This window comes from Trachemys scripta, chromosome 4 (assembly GCF_013100865.1).
Source record: "Trachemys scripta elegans isolate TJP31775 chromosome 4, CAS_Tse_1.0, whole genome shotgun sequence".
In the NCBI taxonomy this organism is placed as follows: domain Eukaryota; kingdom Metazoa; phylum Chordata; order Testudines; family Emydidae; genus Trachemys; species Trachemys scripta.
Genome location: NC_048301.1, coordinates 141,711,054 through 141,735,737, shown reverse-complemented (window position 1 = coordinate 141,735,737; position 24,684 = coordinate 141,711,054). Strand labels below are relative to the sequence as shown.

General features: G+C 52.5%; 1 protein-coding gene across 1 annotated transcript; it reads left to right on the top strand.

Annotated features, from left to right (window-relative positions):
- Nucleotides 1-546: 546 nt before the first annotated feature.
- LOC117876315 (integrin alpha-M-like) lies at nt 547-21,729 on the top strand. Its single transcript, XM_034768354.1, has 28 exons — nt 547-834; nt 3,988-4,102; nt 4,239-4,342; nt 4,558-4,622; nt 5,267-5,381; nt 5,821-5,951; nt 6,213-6,358; nt 6,793-6,946; nt 8,564-8,699; nt 10,810-10,976; nt 12,405-12,545; nt 12,846-13,052; nt 13,245-13,375; nt 15,792-15,949; nt 16,117-16,271; nt 16,430-16,561; nt 17,113-17,186; nt 17,405-17,546; nt 17,792-17,905; nt 18,456-18,535; nt 18,693-18,776; nt 19,027-19,105; nt 19,342-19,449; nt 19,686-19,769; nt 19,948-20,061; nt 20,281-20,373; nt 20,626-20,736; nt 20,930-21,729. The coding sequence occupies exons 1-28, from the start codon at nt 798-800 to the stop codon at nt 21,050-21,052; spliced, it is 3,300 nt and encodes a 1,099-aa protein (XP_034624245.1). The 5' UTR covers nt 547-797; the 3' UTR covers nt 21,053-21,729.
- Nucleotides 21,730-24,684: the final 2,955 nt, after the last annotated feature.

Genomic DNA, 24,684 nt, shown 5'->3' with positions numbered 1-24,684 from the left:
ACCTCAGGAGTTATGGCGCCCGGGGCTGATTTAATGCGCTCCAACTTGCCAGTGTAGACAAGGCCTAGATCCCCTCCAGAGGAAGACTCACCAGGCTGCAGCAGCCATAAAACAAGCATAGGAGGAGGTGGATGGGTGGATATTAAGACCCAGGGGTGCCCCAAATGTTCAGGTGCCCTGCCCTATGCAGCTGCATATTCTGCATCTGCCCAAGGATGGCCCTGAGTTCGTCAGTGTGTCTGTTTAGCTGTGTGCATGTCTCACTGCAGTTGTGTTTCCAATTGTGTACATTTTGTCTGTCTCAGTGTAGCTGTGTGTGTGTCTGTGTCTGTCTGTCCAGTTGTCTATTTGTCTGGTTGCGTGTGTGTTTGTTTCAGGTTAGGTGTGTGCAGTATTTTCCCCAAGATTTGAAACTAGAGGGTGTTTGAATTGACAAAGGGGGGGAGAGGGTGGAAAATGACCACTGGCATGGAGGGGGTGGGGGAGGGGGGAGTTCAGGGGGTGTGTGTGTTTGATGGTTTTATTTGTTTGTTTTTCATCTGTCTCCACACAGCTGTGTCTGTGTCTGACTCGTCGGGTGTGTCAGTGTAGTTGACTTTTTCCCCCCATCCTCTCCGTTCTATTCCCGCCCTATAACACTGTGAGTTCCCCCTCCACCCCTGGCAGTGTTTCTCTCTTTTCAGATAGCACTTTTCTTTCCTCTGCACTCTGCTGCCTCCTCTCCAGGCAGTGCCCTTGAACCTCACACGTCCTACGAGAGCATCCCCGCTCCACACACATCCCTCACCCAGTGCAGGATGGACCCCCTGCCTCTGATCCTCTACCTGTGTGCAGGTAAGTGCCAGCCAGAGGGACTGGGGAAAGCAGGACTCCTCCACATGGGTGCCCAGCGAGTACCTCTCTGGCAGGGGGATGGGAGCAGTTGGATGCTCAGGACTGTTGGGTCCTTTCCTTGGCTGGCTCTGGAATAGGAGTGGGGTAGGTGGGTTACAGCAGGAGGCCTGTGCATCAGGACTTGTGGGTTCTCTCCTCAGTTCTGGGAGAGGAATGGGACGCTAGAGTCTTGTGTGGGGGAGGGCTGGTAATCAGGACTCCTGGGTTCAGTTCCCTCTCTGTTCTGTTCCCCCCCAGACTCTCTGGGATGGGAGTGGGTCACAGGTGTGATTCCCTTTCTCTGTGGGGCATGTGTGCTCGGCAAGATGTGTGTGGGGGAGGGTCCGGCAGGTGTGAAGTGGATGCAGTGTTTGCAATTGCTCAGTCCTTGAGTAAAACCACAACCACTTCCCCCTGCTTCAATGTCACATCTCTCCTGTCTGTGAGGCCTGTACCCATCAGGGAATGGAGGGGGGCAGACTTTGGGGTGGCTGAGGATGAGTGGGATGGGCTGGGAAGGGGGGACAGACTGGGAGATGGGGCTTGAAAAGGGGATGAAGGGAAGAATGGGGGAGGCCACCTCAGCTCCTCCCCCACCCTCAGCTCCTTTGCCCCCAGTCCCCACCCACCCAGCCCCACTTTCCCCCATATCTGCTCCTCCTATAGCTCTGGAGGGGGCGGCTCCAAGGGGATTCTCCTTCCCAGGCCTGGGCTTGCAGGGATGGAGAGGGCAGAAGGGAGGAGAGCTCTGCCTTAGGGGAGTTGGCTACGCTGTGCGTTAGGGATTCACTTTTGCCACTGATTGTCTGTTTGGTGTTTCTTGTGTGACAAGAGTTTGGTGGGTCTCAGCTGTGGCTCCCACACACAAGTTTACCAGGCCACCCTGCACTAATTGATAGACTCGGCAGAGAGACCAAGAACTTCCTGGGCCAAGTTGCTCCCGGTGCAATGCTGTGGCCAATCCTTGGAGGCATAAGCAGGGGAATCTTTGGTAGGAGTGGAGAGTTTATTTTACCTCTGTATTTGGTCCTGGTGCGACCTCTGCTGGACTCCTGTGGCCAGTTCTGGAGCCCAGAGTCAAGAAGGATGTTGATAAATTTGAGAGGGTTCAGAGAACAGCCATTAGAATGATTGAAACATTAGAAAACCTCCCTGAGAGACTCAAGAAGCTCAATCGATCACTATTTAGATGAATGAAGTGAAGACTAAGGAGTGCTTATCTCAGTCTATAAATACCTACCTGGGGAACAAATGTTTGATGGTGGACTCTTCAGTCTAGCAGACTGCCTTGGAAGTTGAAGCAAGACAAATTTAGACTGGAAATAAGGCATAACATTTTTAACAGTGAGAGTAATTAACCACTGCAACAATTTACTGAGGGTGATGGTGGATTCCCTTGTTGGGATATAATATGTAATATGATTTATGCTATGGGGCCTAGTGAATCTGTTGTGTGTTTGAAACATGAGTGCATGACCTGCATTTGGGCAACCAAAGCAAGAACTTAGAAGTCGAGTGGTCAAAACCTATTTGTACAAAACATATTGTACCAAACAACTTTGTTATGTCCTTGGAAAAAATGAAGAATCTTCAGATAAGGAAATAACACCAGTGGAACTGTTATAAAAAATGTGTAAAAATATAAAAATGGCGTGCCTTGGATCATGGCAGCCTGCCCAAAATTGTCTCTTTAAAACAAAGGGTAAAAGCCCAAAACAACAAAAACAAAAACGAATAACATCACAAAGTAAATTATAAATAAAAGCCTCTCACATTTGCAATTTCAAGTCTTTCAATAATCCAAAGCCCTTTTTATATATGGTGTGGTATTTGTAAACTCCCCACACCATGTAACTAAACTAAACCCCAATTAACCATCAAAACATCTAACTATTGAGCTCTGGTATAGTATGTTTGGGGTATATATGTAAAGTAAATAAGATCCATTTTGTAAACCATAAAAAGTATTTAAAGTATTATATACCAGCACTGTGTCCAGTATCTGCCTGCTCCCCCATCCCATAAAAACGCCCCTGCTGAGGGTCTAACACGCTGTCACTGGAAATTTTAAATCAAGACTGGATCTTTTTCTAAATGTTCCAGTCTGGTTCAAGCAGGCTTGTGTTACATAGGAAGTCAGACTAGATGCTCAAAGTGGTTCCTTCTAGCGTTATGGTCTGTAATTCTATGAAATCTGATCTGCCCCTGCGACCCTACAGAAAGTGTTCCCCGCTGCCCCTTATGAATCCGGGTCAGCAAGAGATAAATCAAGGGCTTAATTTACCAGTGTTAAAGCCGTTCCTCATAGTTAGTCTTCACGTGGGAGTTTCTGCTGCTATGCAAATGAATGCATGGTATGATTCACGTATAATGGCCTTCAAGGACTAGACAAAAGGGAAGCTTGAATGATCTGGGAGTCAGGACTCCTGGGCTCTATCCCCAGCTCTGAGAGGGGTGTGGGGTCTGGTGCTCAGTCTCAGAAAGGTTTGGGAATGAATTGGCTGAGGCTACAGCTAATGCTGGGAGTTTACAGAGGGTATTCGAGGCTATTAACATCGGGTGGCCAAGACATTACATAGCAATACGTTCCAAGCTGACATGCTCACAAGAGGACATGAAGGACACTTGGACATGGAGAAATGTAAGTGCAGAGCCGGAGAGATACAGTATTGTCCACAAATGAACAATGAGAGAAATAGAAATTGTTAAAATGTGTGAAACAGGCTCCCAGTGCCAACCTAAACAGAGTAAAAGAGGCTATGTTGATAAGCAATGAACAGTTCAGGGCATGGTCTAAAGTTGGTGTGGCTCTATTTACATACACAGGTGAGGAAAATCCTGCAAATCTGAGAGTGTCTGGCGCTATGCAAATGAATGCAGGGAATGATTTATATAAAGGAGCCCTGGAGAGCCCTGGAGAGCTAGACAGCCGGGAGCAGGTGGTGAGGAGCTGGGAGTCAGGACGCCTGGGTTCTATCTCTGACTTTGGGAGAGGAGTGGGATTTGGTGGGTTAGAGTAGCAGGCTGGAATTCAGTCCCATAGCCAGAAAGCCCCAACCACTGGCCTGGTCTCCATAGGGGAAGCTCTAACTGGAGACTGTTTAACCCCTGCAGTGCTGGCACCGAGCCATGGATTCAACGTGGACGTGGAGGGACCCATCACCTTCCAGGAGGCAGCTGAGGGGTTTGGGCAGAGCATGTTGCAGTTCGGGAATGCCAGCACCAGGAGGTAAGGGCCGAACATGGGACCCCACGTGACTTGTGCCCAACGCTGAGGGGCATGTCTGGCTGGGCTGCCTCCCCTGGGCCTCAGTCCCCTGGGTGTTTGGGGCATCACCTGAGCCCCCCATACTTTTTCCCTGCAGGCTGATTATCGGGGCCCCGCTGCAGACAGGAAACGTGAATAAAACAGGCAAAGTCTTCAAGTGCGACCCGGGCTCCAGACGCTGCCAGGAGATCCCCATCCAGAGTAGGGTCACCCTGTGCTGTGGGGGGCAGCAATAGGATTGGGGTGGGAGCCAGGACTCCTGGGTTCTGTGACCAGCTATGAGAGGGAAGGGGGCTCTAGTGGGTTAAAGCAGGGTGGGGTGGGGCTGGGAGCCAAGAATACTCATTTCTATCTTCACCTCTGGGAGTGGAATGGAGTTTATTTGCTCACCTGGGTGTGCATCTCTCCCCTGTCAGGGTCCCCGGATGCCATGAACATGTCCCTCAGTTTGTCTCTGGCTGCCCGAGGCTCCCAGTTCCTGGTAGGTACCACACCCAGGGGAGATGGGTGCTGGGACTGGGGTCCGACATTTTCTCCCTCATCATTCCAGGGGACAGGTCCCTCCCCAAACCCCAATACTCATGGATGGTAGTGACTGGGCGGTGTCAGCGTGACTAAAGCAATGGTGCAGAGGTGACAATTGGGTGACATCCCCATGACGACACGATAAGTGTGCGAGGGCTGTTGGTAACTCCTGAAACTGGGGGGGTGGTACAAGGATGCAGTGGGGAATGGTGGTAGACAGATATCCTCACTTTGGCAACAGTGACCCTGTGAGATGATGTTGTGAGGGATGGAGTCAACTGGCTGATGTCGCCATGGTGACAGTGACTGTGCATGGACATATCAAGAAGCATAGCAAGCGGGTGACATTGGCATGACAACAGTGACTGGACATTGCTATAGCAGGAAGTGTGGTAAGCAGGTGATGGCCCCGTGTGACTCCCCTGTCTCCTCTCGGAGTTCGGTGCTGGGACCTGTCTACCCCAAGGGGGCTCCTGCCCTGGCAGGGGCTTTCCCTGCATATCCATGTAGGGGGAGGGATCAAGCTCCAGGCTCTATCCCCCACCCTCAGTGCTCTGTTCAGAGGGGCACCTACTGACCCCGTGCCTTCTCATGCCCCAGGTGTGCGGCCCCAAAGTGCATCAGGCCTGTGGGGAGAACAAGTACGTCAGTCACAACTGCTACCCCCTGCAGCAGAGCTTCTCGCAACTCCAGCGCATCTCGGACACCCAGCCAGGTGAGGGGTGACACTGTGGTGTGGGGGGGCCACTTACACCCTGGAGTCATGGGTGGGTACACAGGCCATGGGAAGGTGGCGGGGCCCAGGGTCTGGGAGGGGGTGGGTTAGCAGGCTAAGTGAGCTCATTGGTTTGATTCAGGATGTCAGTAGGAGCTGGGAGTCAGGACTTCTGGGTTCTGTCCCCAGCTCTGGGAGGTGGGTGGGGTGCATGCATTTTTTTCATCCCAGTGCATGTCATGCTCTACTCTCAGGACCTCTCCATGGCAGGGTCGGGATGATATTACAACAGAGGGGCCGAGGGTGGCCTGATTGGGGTGGCCGGCAGGGGGCGGGATAACAGGTTAGATGCGCCCATTGGTCTGGTCTAGCTCTTTCTGATGCGTTTCCCATGTTTGTGGAGTTGAGTCAGGACTTACTTCATTCCTGTCCCTCTCAGAGTGCCCCAAACATGTCACGGATATAGCGCTCCTCATCGACGGCTCGGGCAGCATCGCACCTGTGGACTTTGGAAAGATGAAGATGTTTGTATCTGAAATCATGAAGCGTTTCCGCAAAACCGACACGCAGGTAACAGGCAGAGGCTGAACCCTGACTACGTACCCTGCCCCTCGCAGTCAGTGCTGACCCCAATGCCCCAGTGCGGCGGTAGGGGGCGCTGTGCCGCTGGGAGCAGCAATAGATTTTGCATCCAAAACCAGGAAAAAATTCCTGCAGAACCAGCTACATCCTGACCGCCTGCCCCAGCCCTTAACTGAGTCTGATTCCTGCTTTTCTGAACTTCCACCCCTGGGGTTGTTTTTCTCTCTTCTCCTCTGCCTCCCCTTGCAGTTCGCCCTCATGCAGTACTCCAATAAATTTAAATTGCACTTCGACTTCATGGAATACAGGGGGAGTCGTGACCCTGATCACCTTCTCCAAGGGGTTGAGCAGCTTCATGGAACGACGCACACGGCCACAGCCATCCGGAAACTGGTGTAGGTATTGCCCTGCTCCCCGTGCTGACTCCACAGGGAATGGGCTGTAAGGACATGTGAGCTAAGGGACAGGGACTCAGAACTCCTGTGTTCTATCCCCAGCTGTGGGAAGGGACTGGGGACTAGTGGTTAGAGCAGGGGGCTGGGCATCAGACTCCTGGGCTCTGTGCCTGACTCTGGGAGGGGAGTGGGCACTTGTAGGTTAGAGCGGGGAGGGCGATGTTGGGAGCAAGGACTCCAGGGGTCTATTGCCAGCTCTGAACAAGTCACAGCCGCACTGTGTGCCTCAGTTTCCCCATTCATAAAATGGAGGCAATGACAGTGGCCTCCTTTGTCAAGGACGTGGTGATCTGCAATGCCAAAGCAGTGGATGAGCCCTAGGTGTTATTATGTATCAATAACCCTCCCATGCCTTCCCCACCCCCCTTTTCCAGGCGGGAGCTGTTCACCTCTGGGAAAGGAGCTCGGGGTGAAGCCACCAAGATTCTCATGGTGATCACAGATGGGCAGAAATACAATGACCCACTTTCTTATTCGGACGTCATACCTGAGGCTGAGAGAGCTGGGATCATCCGCTACGCCATCGGGGTGAGCTGCGGCCGTGCGGAGAACTAGTATGGATCTGAGCCCATGTCCAAGGACAGGGGATGGGGAGGGAGTTCCCATCACATAAGGGAGAAGAACTGACCCCCTGGGTTGTAACTGGGCCAACGTGTGACATTATAGGAGAGCTGGAGCTTCTCTGTGGTTCAGGTTGAGCAGCACTGTCTAGTTAAAGTTTGGGTTTTCTGACTGCCCTACGGTCCATGTGCTGACGCAGATTGACCTAAATTTGGTTTGCCTCATGAGGATGCAGGTTAAGATCAGTGGTCTAAATTCTGGGTCATTTGCACAAGGGGTTTCTGAGATAACCCCTCCCCTCCAGTTAAATAGCAAAGTCACCCGGTTCTTATAAAGTCTTTTTTGCACACTCCTGGGGCTCAAACAACGGCTCTGATCCTCCCCAAACTGATCTCAGTCACTTGACATTTATCTCCGTTAAACTGCTGAGCCAAAGAGATTGAAATGGGCATCAGCAGCAAGACAAAGGGCAAGTTTCCATGACACACTTAAGTCAAATTAAGTTATGTCGTCACACAGCCACCGCGGGAATTAAAATCATTTTTTCATGTCCGTGTCCTCACCAGGGGACCTCGTACTGATTTAACTGTCAGTGTCGGGCATTGTGGGGCTGAAGCTATGTAAGCCACACAGTGCCTATATGGACACTGCATCAACCTAACTACATTGACCTAAAAGCAACGCCTCTTGTGGAAGTGGAGTTATGAAGTCGGTGTAGTGGGCGAGTTACATGGGTGGGAGCTACATTTTAGTGTAGCTGCTTACAGAGTTAGGTCGATCTAAGCATTTCATCAACAAACTTGGGTTTAGAGTCGTAGATTCCCAGGCCAGAAGGGACTTTTGCGATGATCTAGTCTGAGCTCCCGTGTAGCACAGGCCAGAGAAGTGACCCCAATAATCCCTGTTGGAACCAGAGCAGATCTCCTAGAAAACCAGCCAGTCTTGAGATAAAAATTGGCAGGGAGGAGAATCCGCCACAGCCCCTGGTGAGCTGCTCCAATGGTTAATTCCCCTCATGGTTAAATCTGACACCTTCTTTCCAATCTGAATGGGTTTAAATTCCACTTCCAGCCACTGGATCTTGTTTGATCTTTGTCTGCTGCTTACATCAGGCCCAGCAACTGGGAGGTGCCTGACTCCACTGCTGAACCGAATGCACACAACCCACCCGGACTAGCACAGTGGTCCCAGCCCTTCACCCCTTGCCCTGAGTCATTACCTGCACTCACCCCTCACTACGCCCTGGAGATTGAATCACAAAGGTCCCCAGAGCGCTGACAGTCCCCATGGCAAGATGCTCTCTGTGCCCCGCCGCTGATGCAACTGACACAACTCAGAGCTGAAATGAGGCCAGTTCCAAAACTTCAGGCTTGTGAGTCTGTATCCTCAAAACAGAGTGACACTTGTGCCAAGATGTTTCAGCTCCCCACCCTCACACTCACTGGAGCGGCCCAGGGTGCTGGCCGAGCCGTGCCTATCGAGCGCCCAGCAGGGCTCAGGATGGGTGGGTATGTGCCCAGGGCTCTTGGCTGTAATTGATGCTGATGCCCTTGTCTCCACTGTACCTCCCTCTGCTCCATGAAGGTCGGCAGTGAAGGCCAACAGGAGTTCCAGGAGATCGCCTCTGAGCCCACCAGGAAGCATATCTTCGGGGTGGACAATTTCAACACCCTCGAGTGCATCGAGACCCACCTGCAGGACAAGATCATCATCTTAGAAGGTAATAGAGCTGGGGCAGGGGTTGCAGTGGCCCTGGGGCTCTAGAAATGGGTTTTCAAGGTTGAGATGGCCGGCATATTGGGCTGCATTAGTAGGAGCATTGCCAACAGATCGAGGGAAGTGATTATTCCCCTCTATTTGGCACTCGTGAGACCTCATCTGGAGTATTGCATCCAGTTTTGGGGGCCCCACTACAGGAAAGATGTGGGTAAATTGGAGAGAGTCCAGCAAAGGTCAACAAAAATGATTAGGGGGTTGGGGCACATGACTTATGAGGAGAGGTTGAGGCAACTGGGTTTATTTACTCTGCAGAAGAGACTAGTGAGGGGAGATTTTATAGAAGCCTTCAACTACCTGAAGGGGGTTCCAAAGAGGATGGAGCTCGGCTGTTCTCTGTGGTGGCAGATGACAGAACAAGGAGCAATGGTCTCAAGTTGCAGTGGGGGAGGTCTAGGTTGGATATTAGGAAACACTATTTCACTAGGAGGGTGGTGAAGCACTGGAATGGGTTACCTAGGGAGGTGGTGGAATCTCCATCCTTAGAGGTTTGTAAGATCCAGCTTGACAAAGCTCTGACTGGGATGATTTAGTTGGTGTTGGTCCTGCTTTGAGCAGGGGGTGGGACTAGATACCTCCTGAGGTCCCTTCCAACCCTGATATTCTATGATTCTGTGGGACAAGCAGCTGCTGGGAATCCAGAGCTGGGAGTGGTGGGAGCCTATGACTGGTCCAGTGGGATATACCTATATGGGAGCAGTGGGAAGCTGAGTTTCCAAAACATACCCAGAACCTCTGGGGACATGAATGATGCTTCCCTCGGTAAGAACAAACCCAAAGATTTCCCCTTACCTATTTATACAGCCCCTGCTCCTCACCCCAGAGGGGGCTTCCTCTTAGTTCTGGGGAAGGGATCTCTGTGTAGCACTGTTTGTGACACCCTGACACCCCAATATTCACCACTGTCATGTAATTAGGATATGGTTTGTACAAACTATGTCTTGTGAGGGATTATTCTAAAAGTCTTGATCTGCTAAACATTAATCTCATTGGATTGTATGTGTTATCATTCTATGTGAAGTTATGAAGTTTGGCTACGTATGTGTTACTGAAACGTGTGCTGAGGTTCACAACACCCACAAGCTGCCTTTCAGGTACAACGGTAAAAAGTCCAAACAGTGTTAATGGCTCATAGAGTAAATTCACATAAGCACACGGATTACCCCAGGAAGTGGGTACAATACAAACCACTCAGAGATAGCACTACATAATGGGAACTGTTTGGCCCAGGTCATAGCAAAAGAGCTTTCCAGCGAGTGGGAAGAAGATATAAAAAGGGGACAATGATATCATGGGGGACCTCACTCTCCCTACAACAACACACCTGGAAATATCTGAGGGGCAAGGACGGAATTGTGGGAAGTGATGGTCCAAGGCTAGAGGGATTTTTAGCCTGAGTATGAAAATCTGGGAAAGCCAAGGCAATTTGTGCCTTAAGAATGTACTGCCTGTTTATCACTCAGGGTGAGAATCTGCTTATTTGTATCCTACCAGTCTAGTGTGTTATGCTGAATTTGCAAGTTTTCTTTATGTATTAAAGTAATCTGCTTTGTTCTGTTTGCTTTCCCTTATAATCACTTACAATTTACCTTTTGTAGTTAATAAAGTTATTTCTTGTTTATAGTAAGACCCAGTTTGTGCAATTCATACCTGGAGGGTGCAAGAAGCAGTGCACATCTCTCTCCACATTGAGGAGAGGGTGAATTTTTAGGATCTTGCACTGTGCAGATCTCTCTGGACAGTGTAAGACAGTATTATTTTGAGTTTATTTCCCAAAAGGTTGTGCACGTGAGTTCCGGGTGAGTCCTCTCACATAGAGCTGACTTCAATCTCTGTCTGCCACTGGATGTGGCCCTACCTGTGTGCGTGTGCTGCACCAGACTGGAGAGCCTAATTCAGCAAAAAAGGAAGAGGGAATCCAGGCTGGTGGAGCAGGAGAGGCTCAGTGAAAACCCAGTACATCAGGTGGCATCAGAAATGGAGTGGGCCAACCCATCACGCTGTTGTATGGCTGTTTCCCATGTCACCTCCCCATGTCTCTCTTTTCCTTTGAGGTTATTCATCTCAGGTCATCACAGCCAATGGGCAGACCACCTACATGGTCGGGGGCCCTCTATGCCAAGGCACCGGCAAAGTCATCCTGTTCAGCCGAGATACCAAGGGTGGGGAATGGACACCCGGATCGGAGCTGTTGGGAGAGCAGGTATGGGGAGCGTTACAGGTAATGTGGAGTGTGGGTGTGAGAGAAGGAGAGCACTGGAGGAAGCCTGTAAGCTTTTGACATTATGTAATATTTGAGTTTCGCTTCACCTTCAGGAATGATTTGGTCAGAGAGCCTCAGGCAGGGGATAAACTTGACTGGTTTAGAGAACTGCACCACAGCTGACATTCAGCATCTCTCCAATATCCCACTGCTGTTACCTTCACTTACAGTCTAGACGGAACTGATGAGGTGGATACGGACAGAGGCCCAGACCCAGCAAGGGACTTAGGCATTGTGATGCTGCAGGGAGGCACCTGACTCTGACAGCGATCAATTAATGTGGTGGCAAAAGAGAGACACAGGGACTCTTCACGTACCCCACATGTTGGGTCTCATCCAATAGGCATGCTCAGAGCTGCCAAGATATTCATAAACCAGCTGGAGGAGACAAGAGATGTTTCCCATATAGCCTGGGGGTTAAAGTCCTCACCTAGGACATGGGTGACCACTGGTTCAAATCCCAGCTTTGTCTGATTAGGAAGAAGGATTTAACCAGGTAGCTGCCGTCTCTCAGGCTATAGGGTGGCTGTGATTTGCACATGTTCTGTGGCCCACCTGATACTTAGTTACTCAATTAAAGTGGAACAACTTTAACAGGGGAGACTGAGGGAGCCCACATCAGAATATCCCACAGCTCAGGGGTTAGAGCACTGAACTGAGAAATAGCAGGTGCCTGTTCAATTCCTTCTCCTCTGACCACACCGACCGGAGGAGGAGGAGTTAGATGGAGGAGCGCCTGTCTTCCCCTAGTTTGTGGAGCATGCTGGGATGTGGGGGGGAAATAGGCACCGGGCAACTGCATGCTTAGAGTAAGATGATAAGGCACAAGCACTGCCCTTGAGACAGCAACAAAGTAGCTTCTGCTTCAAAAACTTAGGCTGCAAGTCAGGTTAGGCACCTACAGGGGTCAGCAGCAGCCAGGCAGAGGTTTTGCAGCTCACAGAGGCAGTAAAGTCCAGGGGGTTAAGCACATAAGTACCTTTGTGGATCTAGGCTAGAGAGACTCAGGCAAGGAAATAATATTACTAATGATTTAACAGTGTCTGTAAAAGATCACACTACATGAACAATTGCCTATACATGCAACCTAAACAAAACTTATAACAGTGGCTCCGTCAGTGATGAAGTTGACTTGTGATAGCCCAACCTCTAAAAAGAATTGCACCACAGTTAGATCTTGGAGGACCGGGGATGCTGAATGCTATCTGCCTGTCCATTCAAGAACACTTACAGAGATAGCGCCACTGGCTGCACTGAAGGAGAGTGAGGCTAAGGATGGAATGGACATTGGGACTGAATCCTTATCCCCAGAGGGTGAGAAGGGTCCTAGTGGGAGAAGAAGCAGGAGGTGACTAAATTGAGGGGGTGGCTTATCTGCCTCTCCAGATTGGCTCATATTTCGGGAGTATACTGTGTGCTGTGGACCTTGACAGAGATGGGAACACGGACCTGGTTCTAATCGGAGCCCCTTTGTACCATACACCTCTGAATGGAGGACGCATCTATATCTGCCCAATTAACTTGCCGGTAAGAAAGAGGAGTGCAGCCATGGGGAAGATGGGTGGCCGGGGATTCTTGTTTGCCTGGACTGCTGTGATGCTGTGACAATTAGTATTGCAGTAGGGGGCAAGGTGCTCCAGGAAGCAGGGTAGAGGCTCAGTAGGGGGCACTCTTCCCTCCCAGTCAGTTCTGACCCCAGGCCCCAGAGTCGGGAGGCGGGACACACACTGTGCTGCTGAGAGAGGGAAAGGAGCTTGGTAGGGATCACTCTCTGATGACAGCAAGTGCTGATCCTTTCCCCACATGTCTTTTGGATTGGGCCTGCAGGGGACGACGATGATCTGCACCAAGACACTACATGGGCAGACGGGGGAAGTGTCTGGGCGCTTCGGGGCCAGCATGTCTGAAATCGGGGACATCAGCGGGGACGGACAGACGGATGTGGCCATCGGGGCTCCCATGGAGAATGACAATCACGGGGCCTTGTACATCTTCCATGGGGAAAAGGGAGGCCTCAGTCCCCAGTACAGACAGGTGAGCCCAGTTCCCATGGGGAGAGGTCAGTACACAGACCTGAAGAGACATCATGGGGTCCCACAGCCCCCTAGTGCCCATTATACAGGATACTCACCCCTTTCCTAACCCTTATCCTCTGGTTCCCCCTTGTGCTCATTATATAGTACACTCACCCCTTCTGCATCCCTTATTGCTTTCTCTGCCCTACAGCGCATAGTGGGGTCACAGTTTCCCAGCAGGCTGCACTACTTTGGCCAGGCTGTCAGCAGCGGGACAGATCTGACAGGGGACGGACTGCCGGACATCGCGGTGGGGGCACAAGGGCAGGTCCTGCTGCTGAGGTAAGTAACTCTGTGTCGTTGCACTGCTCCACATGGCAATCACAGGCCTTGTCTACACTAGAGAGTGTTTTCGATACAAGTTATGCCGACGATCTAAAAGTGCAATAATTTCATTGTTATTCCATGTCCACACTTCGGTCCTTGTGTCAGCAGAGCGCATCCACACTTGGTGCTATAGCACTGAGAGTGAGAGCAGTGCACTGTGGGTACCTACCTCAGTGTGTTACTCACCACATTTCACAGCTAGGTGTTGTGGGAAGGTGGAGTGGATTGCAGTGCATCATGGGTGTGGAATCAATGTCCCATGATGCAGTTCTTTCCGTCCCAGCATTCCATGGGCTTTTGACTGCATTCTGTGGCATTTTTCAATGTTTACTGTGCACCTGCCACCTCTGTCTGAAAAGATGGATCCTGCACTGATCTGTACTGTTGTGGTCACTGTTACGAACACCTCGTGGATGGTCATGCAGTATATCATGAGCTCCCCATCTGAACAGGAACCAGAGTTGCCTGATCCGCTGTGTGCCATGGAAAGAAACAACACCAGATTACTTTTGGCATTCATGGAGCAGCTGAACACAGTGGACCATCGCTTTTGAGCTTGGGAAACAAGCACTGATTGGTGGGATCACATTGTTATGCAGCTCTGAGATGATGAGCAGTGGGTGCAGAACTTCCGGATGTAGAAAACCACCTTCCTGGAACTGTGTACAGAGCTCATCCCAACCCTGCAGTGCAAGGACACCAAAATGAGAGCCGCCGTCTCGGTGGAAAAGTGTGTGGCGATTGCAGTGTGGAAGCTGGCGAACCTTGACTGCTACCTGGTGGTTGGGAATCAGTTTGAAGTCCATTGCAAGTGTGCAGGGCCATTAATCAAATCCTGCTACAAAGGACCATGACTTTTGGCAATGAACGTGAAATAGTGAATGGCTTTGTGGAAATGAGATTCCCTAACTGCAGCATATAGATAGATGGAACGCATATTCCAATTTTGGCCCCTGACCATCTTGTAACGGAGTACATCAACAAAAAGTGGCACTTCTCTATGTTATTGAAGGCACTTGTAGATCACTGTGGGTGTTTTGCTGACATCAACGTGGTGTGGTCGGGGAAGGTGCATGACATGTGCATCTTCAGGAGCACTGGCCTGCACAGAAAGCTGCAAGCAGGGACTTTCTTTCCAGACCAAAAGATTCCAGTGGGGGATGTTGAAATGCTCATCGTGATCCTGGGAGACCCAGCGTATCCCTTACTCCCATTGCTCATGGAGCCTTAAATGGGAAACCTGGACAACAGCAAGGAGCGCTTCAACAACAGACTAAGTAGATGTAAAATGACTGTGGAATGTGCCTTTGGCAGATTAAAAGTGCGCTGGCGATACCTTTAGGGAAGGTTAGATCTTAGTGAGGAAAACATTCCAATGGTCAGAGCTGCCTGTGGGGCTAAGGGTGAAAAGCTTGCTTGGGATGGAGTGCTGAGCCAGATCACCTGGATGCTGATTTTGAGCAGCCAGATAACATGGCTATTGGAGGGGCACAATGGGGGCTATTCGAATCAGGGAGGCTTTGAGGCAACATTTTGAGAATGAGAACCAGTAATCTGCCATGCTTCATTAAGCTCAGTTATCTGTAGTGTAGACAAGGCCACACACCGTAGCAATACATTGTGTGTGTCTGTCTGTCTCACCTGTACTGGAGAAAGGCACAATAATAGCTTTGCTGCAGAGCTGGCGAGTTGCATGAGCCCGTGGTGCTCGGGCTCCAGGAATATTCTGTACCTAGGGGCCTGTCTCCACCAAAGTCTGGGTTCGAGTCCCACCTGCTGCCCCCCTACACCTCCCGGGTTCCTCTCCTGCCCTTGTTCCTCTTGGCTGAGGTGGGGCTGAGGGTGGGGGAAGAGGTGGTGTTCACAGCACTGTGGATTTGTGGGTGGGGGTGCTGAGCATAGCGTGTCCAGGGAGTGTGGTGTGGGGGGGCTCTGTTGCAACCCAAACCCTTCCCGCACCCAAACTTCCTCCCAGAGCCTGCACCCCCAAACCCCTCTTCCTTCCAAACTCCCTTCCAGACCTGACACCCCCTCCTGAACCCATACCCTCTGCCCCAGCCCAGAGCCCGCACCCAGCACCCAAACTCCCTTCCAGATCCTTAGGCAGGTGTGAGTGTGTGGCAGGGTGTGTGGGAGGACAGGACTTGGACCTGTTCTGGGCACCACCAAAAATTATGCAAACCTGCTGCCCCTGCTTTGCTGCTCCCTTATCTGCCTCCCAGCATATCCTCTAGTAGACCTACATATCCATAACTTGTCTCCCTGGTGTGCTGCGAGCACATCCAGGCTGGGGGGGAGTCTCTGGGGAGGGAGGGGGTCTGGCCCCATTGTAGAGAGCAGATGGGTGATGGTTCTGTTCCCCCCATGGCAGGTCCCGGCCGGTGCTCAGAGTCAGTGTCTCCATCAGCTTCCAGCCTCCAACCATCCCCACCTCGGCCTTCAACTGCCAGGGGCAGGAGCAGCTCAGCACAGAGGCCAGCAGGGCAGAGGTCTGCTTCACCGTCACTAAGCGCACCATGGACAGCCTAGGTCAGACCAAACCCATCCCCCGCTCCCCTGCACTCTGAGTCAGCCAGTTCCTTGCCCTGGAGCTGGACTCGAGCCAGCTCCGCCTAGAGGGGAAAGGCCCCATGTCCCATTTCCCCTTGAGGTTCTCACTGTGTCTCTCTCTGTCCCTCATTTCCCCTCCCCCATAGGTGACGGGATCTACAGCATCATCCAGTACAGCCTGGCCCTGGACCCCGGGTGGACAAAGATCAGAGTCACCTTCGACTCCACCAGCCCTGTCCTGAGCAGGGAGCTGCGGCTCAGCATTGAGAAGAAATGTGAGACGTACGGGATAATGTTACCTGTGAGTGCTGGGGGGTCAGGTCCTAACTCCTTCCCCTCCCGCTGCGTCTGCCCCTCCAACCCTGCCCCTTGCTCCCATGTCACCCAGAGAACAAACCTCTCTCTGGGTCCCAGCTCCCCTTTCCTTTCAGGGACACAATGTGTTTTTGTTTTCCCCAGCTCTGTCCCGAAGACATTCTGACCCCCATCACCCTACGCTTCAACTACACCCTGACGGGGGAGGCCATCACTGCCGCCGGTGGCCTCAGACCCATCCTGAGCGAGGACTCTGTGCTGGTGTCTGCAGGCTCGGTAAGATGCCAGAGACAGGCCCCACGGTGGGTCTGCTGCAGGGATCAAACCAGTGACGTTGCCATTCAAAAGCGAGAGACTGAAAAGTGCAGAACCAGCAGCAGGTTCCTAAACCCATTACAATGTATGGACACTAGAGGGCGACAGAGATGGATGCCCAGTTTACCTTGGCTAGGGACCTGTCTCCACCTGGTGGGAACATTCCAACTTCTCCTCAAAGTTCCCAAAATTTCTGTCCAAAAACCAAAATATTTTTGGCTAAAAAAATGATTTTTGATGAAAATTTTTCAAAAATTATTTTGGCCAGGGCCCCTAGAGGGGAAAGGCCCCATGCCCTGTTCCCCATTCCCCTGCCAGCCAGGCAGGCCCCCTGACCTATGGGTGAGTAGGTGGGTGGCAAGGGCGGGGCTGATGGGTTCAGCTGTCCCCTGTGCAGGGGAATGGGAGGTGCTGGGGTAATTGGAGGGCCCCTGGGTCCCTGCACTGTCACTCTGGCAGATGGTGCTGCAGCCCTCTCCCCATTGAGCCCTGCCCGCCTGCTCTCCCCCCAGCTCCCGTTTCAGAAGGACTGCGGCGCGGATGGCCACTGCGATGACCAGTTAGCAGTCGCCTTCAATTTCTCTGGGTAAGTCACTGAATCCTCCGCGCAAAAACACCCGCCGTGTGGGGACCCGTCCAGCTTGATCACACCTTGGATTTCCAGTGCTGATGGATCCTGGGTGGGGGGCACTGCTGTGGCGAAGATTGCAGCACTGGGGTCCGTGGCTGGGCACTGCCAGAGGAAGTTCACAGATCAGCCAGGGCACTGCCTTGAGGAAGCTCACCCCTTTCTCCCCCCCTTAGCTTGAGCACCCTGGTGGTGGGGGTCACCCCTGAACTCAACATCACCGTCTCCATCCAGAATCACGGGGAGAATTCCTACAGCACCAGGGTGCGGTTCTTCTACCCGGCCGCACTGTCCTACCGCCGGGTCCTGCTGCTCCAGGTACCCCAATGCACACCGGGCATGAGGGGCAGCCTCTGCAGGGGGCGCTGTGCTGCAGAGAGCAGCCAGGGGTTCAGCAGGGGGCACCATGCAGCAGGGAGTCAGCTGGGAACTCAGTTTGGAGTGCCGTGCTGCACGGAGTGGGTGAGGGCTTGGCCGGTGGTGTCATGCTGCAGGGAGAGGGCAGGGGTCTCAGCAGGATGCGCTGTGGCCCCGTCTCTCACTGGCTGGTCCCCTGTGCTCAGTCTAACAGGAGGGCTGTGGCCATTAAGTGCAGCTCAGTGGAGGGCTCAGAGGAACATTCTGAAAGGAACAGCATCTGCCACATCAACCACCCCATCTTCTGGAGCGGAGCTGAGGTAAGGACGAGCCCTGGCCTGTGAACTCCCCAGGGGTGAGCCCAGCTGGGAGCAGAGAGGGGCAGTTCCCTGAGGTCAGCCCAGCTGGTGACAAGAGATGTGGTGGGAAAAGCGCCCGGGGAACCCGGAGAGTCAATGCAAACAGAGCCCTGAGGTCACTCCGGGGCTGGGGTCAGGCCCTGCCGGGGCTGGAAATAAAGGGCCAGACTTGGGGGGCTGGAAATCAGGCCTCACTTGGGGAGATGAGAACAAAGGGAGGGGCTGTTTCCGCCCCCATTTGGGGTCCTTAAAATGATGGTTAATGGAGTGTTGCCATGGCACGGAGCCAACTGAAGTCTCTGGATCCCAAACCAGGTTAACGCTGTTTAATGTTGGACAGGAACAGGGTCATGTTAACACCCTTTGCTGCTCTGGGGCCATTTATTCCATCTAAGTTCATACAACAGGCCCACCCCCACCCCACATCTTCTCTGCCTGCTCCACCTCCGCAGTCTCTGGCAGTTCCCCAGATCCTGAGTCCACTGGCTCTCTCACCCCCCGTGTTTTCCAGGTTGTGTTTATTGCCACTTTCGATGTCTCTTCTAATGCCGCCCTGGGAGACAGGCTGCAGATCACGGCCAAGGCCAGCAGGTGAGGGGGCTGTGTAGGGCCAGGGGGTGGGCTCGGGGGCAGGGGAAGGGGCCGTGCATGGAGCAGGACAGTGCAGAGGAGTATGTTGCAGTCTCCTTGCACAGTTAACTGCCTGCGTCTCCTCATATCTGTCTCCCTTGCTCTCCCCTCCCCCCAGTGACAATGGAGGCCCCATCACCGAGCGCATGATTCACCGGGCGGAGCTGCCAGTCAAGTACGGTATCTTCATCATCCCCACCAGGTAGGTCAGTGCAGAGACAGAAGGGAGAGCGCCCCCTACTGGGCCCCCATCCTGTTCTGTACAGCACAGCACCCCCTAGTGTCGCACTTGGTCATAGGTGCCAGCGCTGACTGCAAGGGGAGAGCGCCCCCTACTGAGTCCTTTCTTGCAGCACAGCGCCCTCTTCTGCACATGACACGCCACCCCCACTCTCCAGCCCCATTCATCACACTCCTGCCTCTCTCCTTCTTTCCATCCTTTGCCTCCCCAGCCTCAAGGAGTCGACCGAGTACGTCAGCTTCTCCGCCAAGAAGGCAGGGACAAGCGTGCCAGTGACACATGCGTACGAGGTGAGGCCGGCACCTCAGAGTGTGAGGGGAGAGACGGGGCAAGAGGGAAGGAGTGGAACTGCCTGAGTTAGACTTAGTGCATTAGAGCACAGAGGGCTGGGCAGGGAGCCAGGACTCCTGGGTTCTATCCCCAGCTCTGGCAGGGCAGTGGGGTCTGAGGGTCAGAGCGGGATCTGGGGATCAGAGGTCCTGGGTCCTCTTCCTGCAGTGCCCTATGGTGAGTCTGTTTCTTTCAGGTCAAGAACCTGCGGCAGCGAAGCGTCCCCATCTCGGTCACGTTCCAGTTCCCCGTGGAGCTGAGCGGGGTCCGGGTGTGGGACGCCTCTGAAGTCGTCCCCTCCAAGGTACCTGCCTCTCCCTGCCCTTGTGTGTGTGTGTGAGATGGGCCCAGTGACACCTGTTCTGCCCTACAGCGCCCCCTGCTGGGGCAGGCTGCCTAGGGGGGAAAGACCCCTGCCCCTGCCTCTGAACCAGCCAGTCCCCTGCCCTGGTGCCAGATTGGTGCTGGTGCCCCCTAGAGGGAAAAGGCCCCATGTCCCGGTCTCACCCCCATTAACACCGTGTGTCTCTCCCTCCCCAGCCCGAGCTGGCTCAGTGCAACAGTGAGGCTGAAACGCCCGGTTTGAAGGACTTTGTGAAGCAGATGAGCGATCGCCCCCTGCTGGTGAGAACACACCGGTGCGGATCCCAGCAGCCCCTTCTCCTTCTGCACTAACAGAAGACAGTGCCTGCAGTGCTGGGCTGGGGGAGGGACGCCTGCTATAGACAGACCCAGACCCTCATGGCTATGCTGAGCCCCAGCACACCCCCTGCCTCACCCGGCGATATCCTTCCACCCTCAGGACTGCTCCGTGGCCACCTGTAAGAAGATCCGGTGCAGAATCGCCTCCCTGGAAATGCAGCAGCCGCTGGAGTTCAGGATCAAAGGGAACGTCAGCTTCCAGTGGGTCTCCCAGGTACGAGAGCTGCCTCTGCCTCTCGGCATCAAGCAAGGGATCCCCTCCCTACATGTGAACAGCCCCGGTGCCCCTCCCCAGAGGTGGCTGCATCTCAGTGCTGAGGAAGGGATTGTTCCTATGTGAACCGCCTGTAAATTGCTCTGGGTCCCCATGGGAGGACACTCTGGGCTGGTTTGTGTCACTTCTGGTCAGGGATGGTGAATTTCTCTGTTCCAGACACAGCAGCAGAAAGTGAGTCTGGTGAGCGAGGCCCGGATTGAATACGAGGAGAAGAAATACACCCAGAAGGAGGGATTCGTCCAGCGCCAGGTACCAGAGTGACTGCGCCCGGAATAGAGAGAGCATCGGCTAGTGGTTAGAGCTGGGAGCCAGGACTCCTGGGTCCTGTAACTGCTCTGGGAGGAAGTGAGGTCTGGTATATTACAGCGGGGCGGGTGGTGGTGCCAGGACTCCTAGGTTCTATCTCTGCTCTGCGAGGAACTGAAGTCTGGGGGTTTAGAACAGGGGCAGGTGATGGTGCCAGGACTCCTGGATCCCCATCTCACAGCTCCTCTCCCCCAGGTGCAGACAGTGGTGGAGCGCTCCGAGGCCTATAACTACCTGCCCATCATTATGGGCAGCAGCGTGGGGGGCCTGGTCCTGCTGGCTCTCATCACCGCAGCCCTCTACAAGGTGAGTGGGGCAGGGCTTGGACCCCTCCCCCGGGGCCTGTCACCCTGGGGGCAGGGCCTGTGGCTCTCCCAGCAGGTGGAGAAGGGGCAAGGGTCTTTCCTCTGGAGGTTCCCACTGCCCGTCCCTTTCCCTCCTCGGCCATCAGCCTGTGTCTGTCTGTCTCTCCCCCTCTCCCCCCTCTGCCTCCTTCCAGCTCGATTTCTTCAAGTGCAAGTACAAGCAGATGATGGAGGATGCTGTGGAAGGCGAGGGGTCTCGGCTGACCCTGAGTGCAACAACTGGCAACCCCCCTGCTTCCGATGCCCCCAAACAATAGCCCCTCATGCAGTCCCCTAGATGGGTCACAGAACCCCCAAATTTTAATTGCTGAAGCTGGGCACCCTCACTCTGCCACCCTCCTTGTCCCCCTCCCCCACTGGCATGAGTTGCCAATGTTGCCCCCCCCCCCCAGCTTTGCCTCCCTCTGGGTTGTTCCAGATCCATCCCCGCTCCCTTATGTTTGCCACCTCCAAGATGCAGAGAGACCGGCCACTGCCCATCCCCCAACCAATAAAAGAGATCCTAGTGCCAACTAGAGCTAATTGTTACTCAAATTACGCTGGGCAGAATTCTATTTACCTTTTTATAATTTTGATGGAGAACACAGGTTACCTTTCTAGGCATTTTTTTTAGTATTCTATTGATTTAAATTTTGATGTGGAAAATTCTGGGTTTTAAGCATCCCACCCCCATTTTTATCAATTTAAATGATCCCGGTTGTGGGAATTTGTGTGTGTCGGGGGTCAGGCCAGATGTGAAGGTCCGACAGTTATTTAATGGCAGTAGAGGTTGAGATTCAAAAAGTTAAAGCTTTATAACTATGCTGGGAAGGATGGATTTTTATTGGTACATGTTGAATTCATCACACACAGGCAAACTGCTGGCAAAATATTTCCATCACTAATACAGGTCTGTCTCATCTTACGCTGGGGTTACGTTCCGCAGTCAGCGCCTAAAGCGAAAATCGCGTATAGTCAAAATTACATTGAGTGTAATAGCGGGCGGAATTGCCTGCACTACAGAAACAGTATTTAAATTGTTATTTTTCTCTTCTTTTTTTTTGTTTTTGCTGACCGCGTAAAGCGGAAATCGCGCATGTTAAATGCGCCTAAGATGCGACAGACCTGTAATTGAAATTTTCTGCTTGAGAACATATTGGAGTTTGATTTAAGGCTATTTACTTCGTATATTTTGACACGTGCTGTTAATAATTTGTATTTGAATAGTTATAAAATGTGACCTTTTAAAATCAATGTCTGTTGTCTTTACAGAATTAGGGTTTGATTCCCCTCCCCTCAGTAATTTTCCACAACTGAAAATTTAAATGAATAAAAATCAAAAACTTTCGCTTAGAAATAAACAGTACTGTCCATGGAAATTATTTTTAAAAAGAATTCTGCCAAGCTTATTTATAACCTTTAAAAACACAAACTGTTGACATCACATGTCAAATTGCACAAAGTAATTATCCTGAAAGCAGCCACAGTGACACCCACACTGCCACAAATTTTCTACACAATAAGGTGGGACACTAGAAAGTTCTCCAGGAGCATTTTTCTTTCTTTGTCTAGCTGCATGTTTTGATTGTTATCGACGGAAAAGTTTTCCCTTGGTTGGGAGGGCGGTTGTGGTGAAACTGATGTTTGCTGACACTTACTGCTAAAAATCTCGTTGTCCCAAGCCTACCTAAAACGCGGAGTGAGCTGGCAACAAAATTGAGCCCCAAACCCCCAAACCCAGGGCCGGCTCTAGGCACCAGCAAAGCAAGCAGTAGCTTGGGGCAGCAAATTTGCAGGCGTGCAAGAATCCAGCATGGGTGCTGAGAACCAACAGGGAGTCCTGGGAGCTGTAGTTCCTTGGTTAGCTCCCTGCCTATAGAGTCAGCCCTGGAGCAGGGAACGAACTACATTTCCCAGCATTTCCTCGGCTGCAATTCACAGGAAAGGGAAGGGGAAGGAGCGTGGAACTGGAACCTCATGCTGCAGCTTGCTGTGAGTGGTAGGAACAGAGCCAGCTCTAGGTTTTATGCTGCCCCCCAGCCCAGCCCTGGGCTCCCCCCGCACCCCTGTGTTGCCCCAGCCCTGGACTCTCCCCCACCCACACCCCCTGCCGCCCCAGCCCTGGGCTCTTCCCCCCCACCTGCACCTGCTGCTGCCCCAGCCTGGGCTCTCCCCAAAAGAAGGAATTGGGGGGACTAAATGGACAGTGCCCCTCTCTATCTGAAGCCTCGCAAGGGAGGTTTGTGGATCCCACTAGAATTTAAAATGAAAAGTAAGGGAGGGGAGGCTCTACTAGACTGGGCAGCTTTAGATACAGTACCAGCACGTAGGAGGATTTCCACTTCTGAGCCATGGAAGCAGAAATTGACTTTTCTTTTCCAGATTTAGCTAATATTCAGAAAGGGAATCTAGCACCTGCCTTCCAGATTTGAACACCTTGAAATTCAGGAGTGCTCAAGCTCAATTTGGGCAGCTGTTACTTCATTTCTCCCAAATCAAAGATACTGATCCACTGTAACCTGCTGTAGAAAAATATAGAATAAATTGAGCAAGAAATGCTTCCCAGTGGTTATTAGGACTGGAATTGCTATTTTCAACAGCCATTGCGCATTTTTTTTTTTTTACTTTTATTTGTTTAAAAAGAAGACCGTGATATTGCATTGGCAAATTCCCCATAGAAACAAAGAATGGAACAAAAGAATAATAAAGACACCTCAACTTTTCCTCATTTATATAGGACAGTCTTATAATATGCATCCAGATATCCTCCAATCACACAAGCTGAAAATTGTTCCACTTCACTGCAGTTCTGTGACCATATGGGAACCAATCCTGTCTGTGTTCTGTGCACATCCCAAATTCCTGCTGAATGACCCACCCTGGGAGCAAGTTACCAGTGACCCAGGGCTGGGGCGGCAGGAGGGTGCAGTTGGGGGGAAGAGGGAGAGAGGCTGAGGGTGGGGGGGCAGCCAAAAAATTTTTTGCTTGGGGCAGCAAAAAACCTAGTGCCAGCCCTGCCCAAACCTCTATATAGGTATTACTGTGTTCTGTTAGGGAATGACAGATCCTCAGAGCTGCATTCTCCTGCCCTGGTGAGATTCTAACAAATACATAAAGGATAAATGACATTCCCGTTGGGTGAATAGAAGAGATGTTCAGTGGTGAACAGGGGTGAGGTTCTGGCCCCTTTCCCCACAGCTGTGACCACAGCCGTTCTTTCTTGCACAAGGAGCCCTTGCCTTGCCCATCATTAACCCCCACACCCGGCGCCTCCCAGGAGCTTCAGCCCAGGAGGGAGCCTTCCCCCCAGCATCCCCTCCCAGGAGACTCTGCCTCTCCCACCCTGCTCCCACCCCTCCCTGTTGGTGAGCTGTGAGTCCAGCTCACGTCCTGGCGCTGAGAGAAACTGCCGTGGTTCAACAGGCTGAGCAGGGCCAGCTGCACACCCGGCCACGTGTCCTGCGTGGTAGATACAAATTCACTGCACGTGTGGCTGTCCACACTCACGTCTGGCAGAGGGACATCAGACCCCCAGACGTTAAATCTTTTCACTGGCAACAGGCAAGGCAGGACAAAAAGTGCCAGGCCAGTTAAAAATCATCCAAGTGGCAACACTATGTGGGATGCTTTGAATCCATATCCTGATGCCCCTTGCTGAACTTGAAACCTCCCAAGCAGAGCGTCCGTGGCAGGGCTGGGAGCCAGGACTCCTGGACTCTATCCCAGGAGCTGTGGAAGGGAGTGGGGTCTAGTGGGTTAGAGCAGGAGGCCCGTTCTAGGCCGGTGTCTGACCCACGCTCGGCACAGCAGGGGCTCGCTCTCGGCCAGGGTCTGTGCAGCGCCCGGCACAATGGGGGCCCTGGTCTCAGTTGGGGCCTTGAGGTGCTACTGGGTTACTTCCAATAAAACC

Coding starts and splice junctions, on each gene's coding strand:
- LOC117876315 (XM_034768354.1), top strand. CDS start 798: ATGGACCCCCTGCCTCTGATCCTCTACCTGTGTGCAG. Junction 18,536..18,692: donor ATCACGGCCAAGGCCAGCAG/GTGAGGGGGCTG, acceptor CCCTCCCCCCAG/TGACAATGGAGGCCCCATCA. Junction 20,737..20,929: donor TCACCGCAGCCCTCTACAAG/GTGAGTGGGGCA, acceptor GCCTCCTTCCAG/CTCGATTTCTTCAAGTGCAA.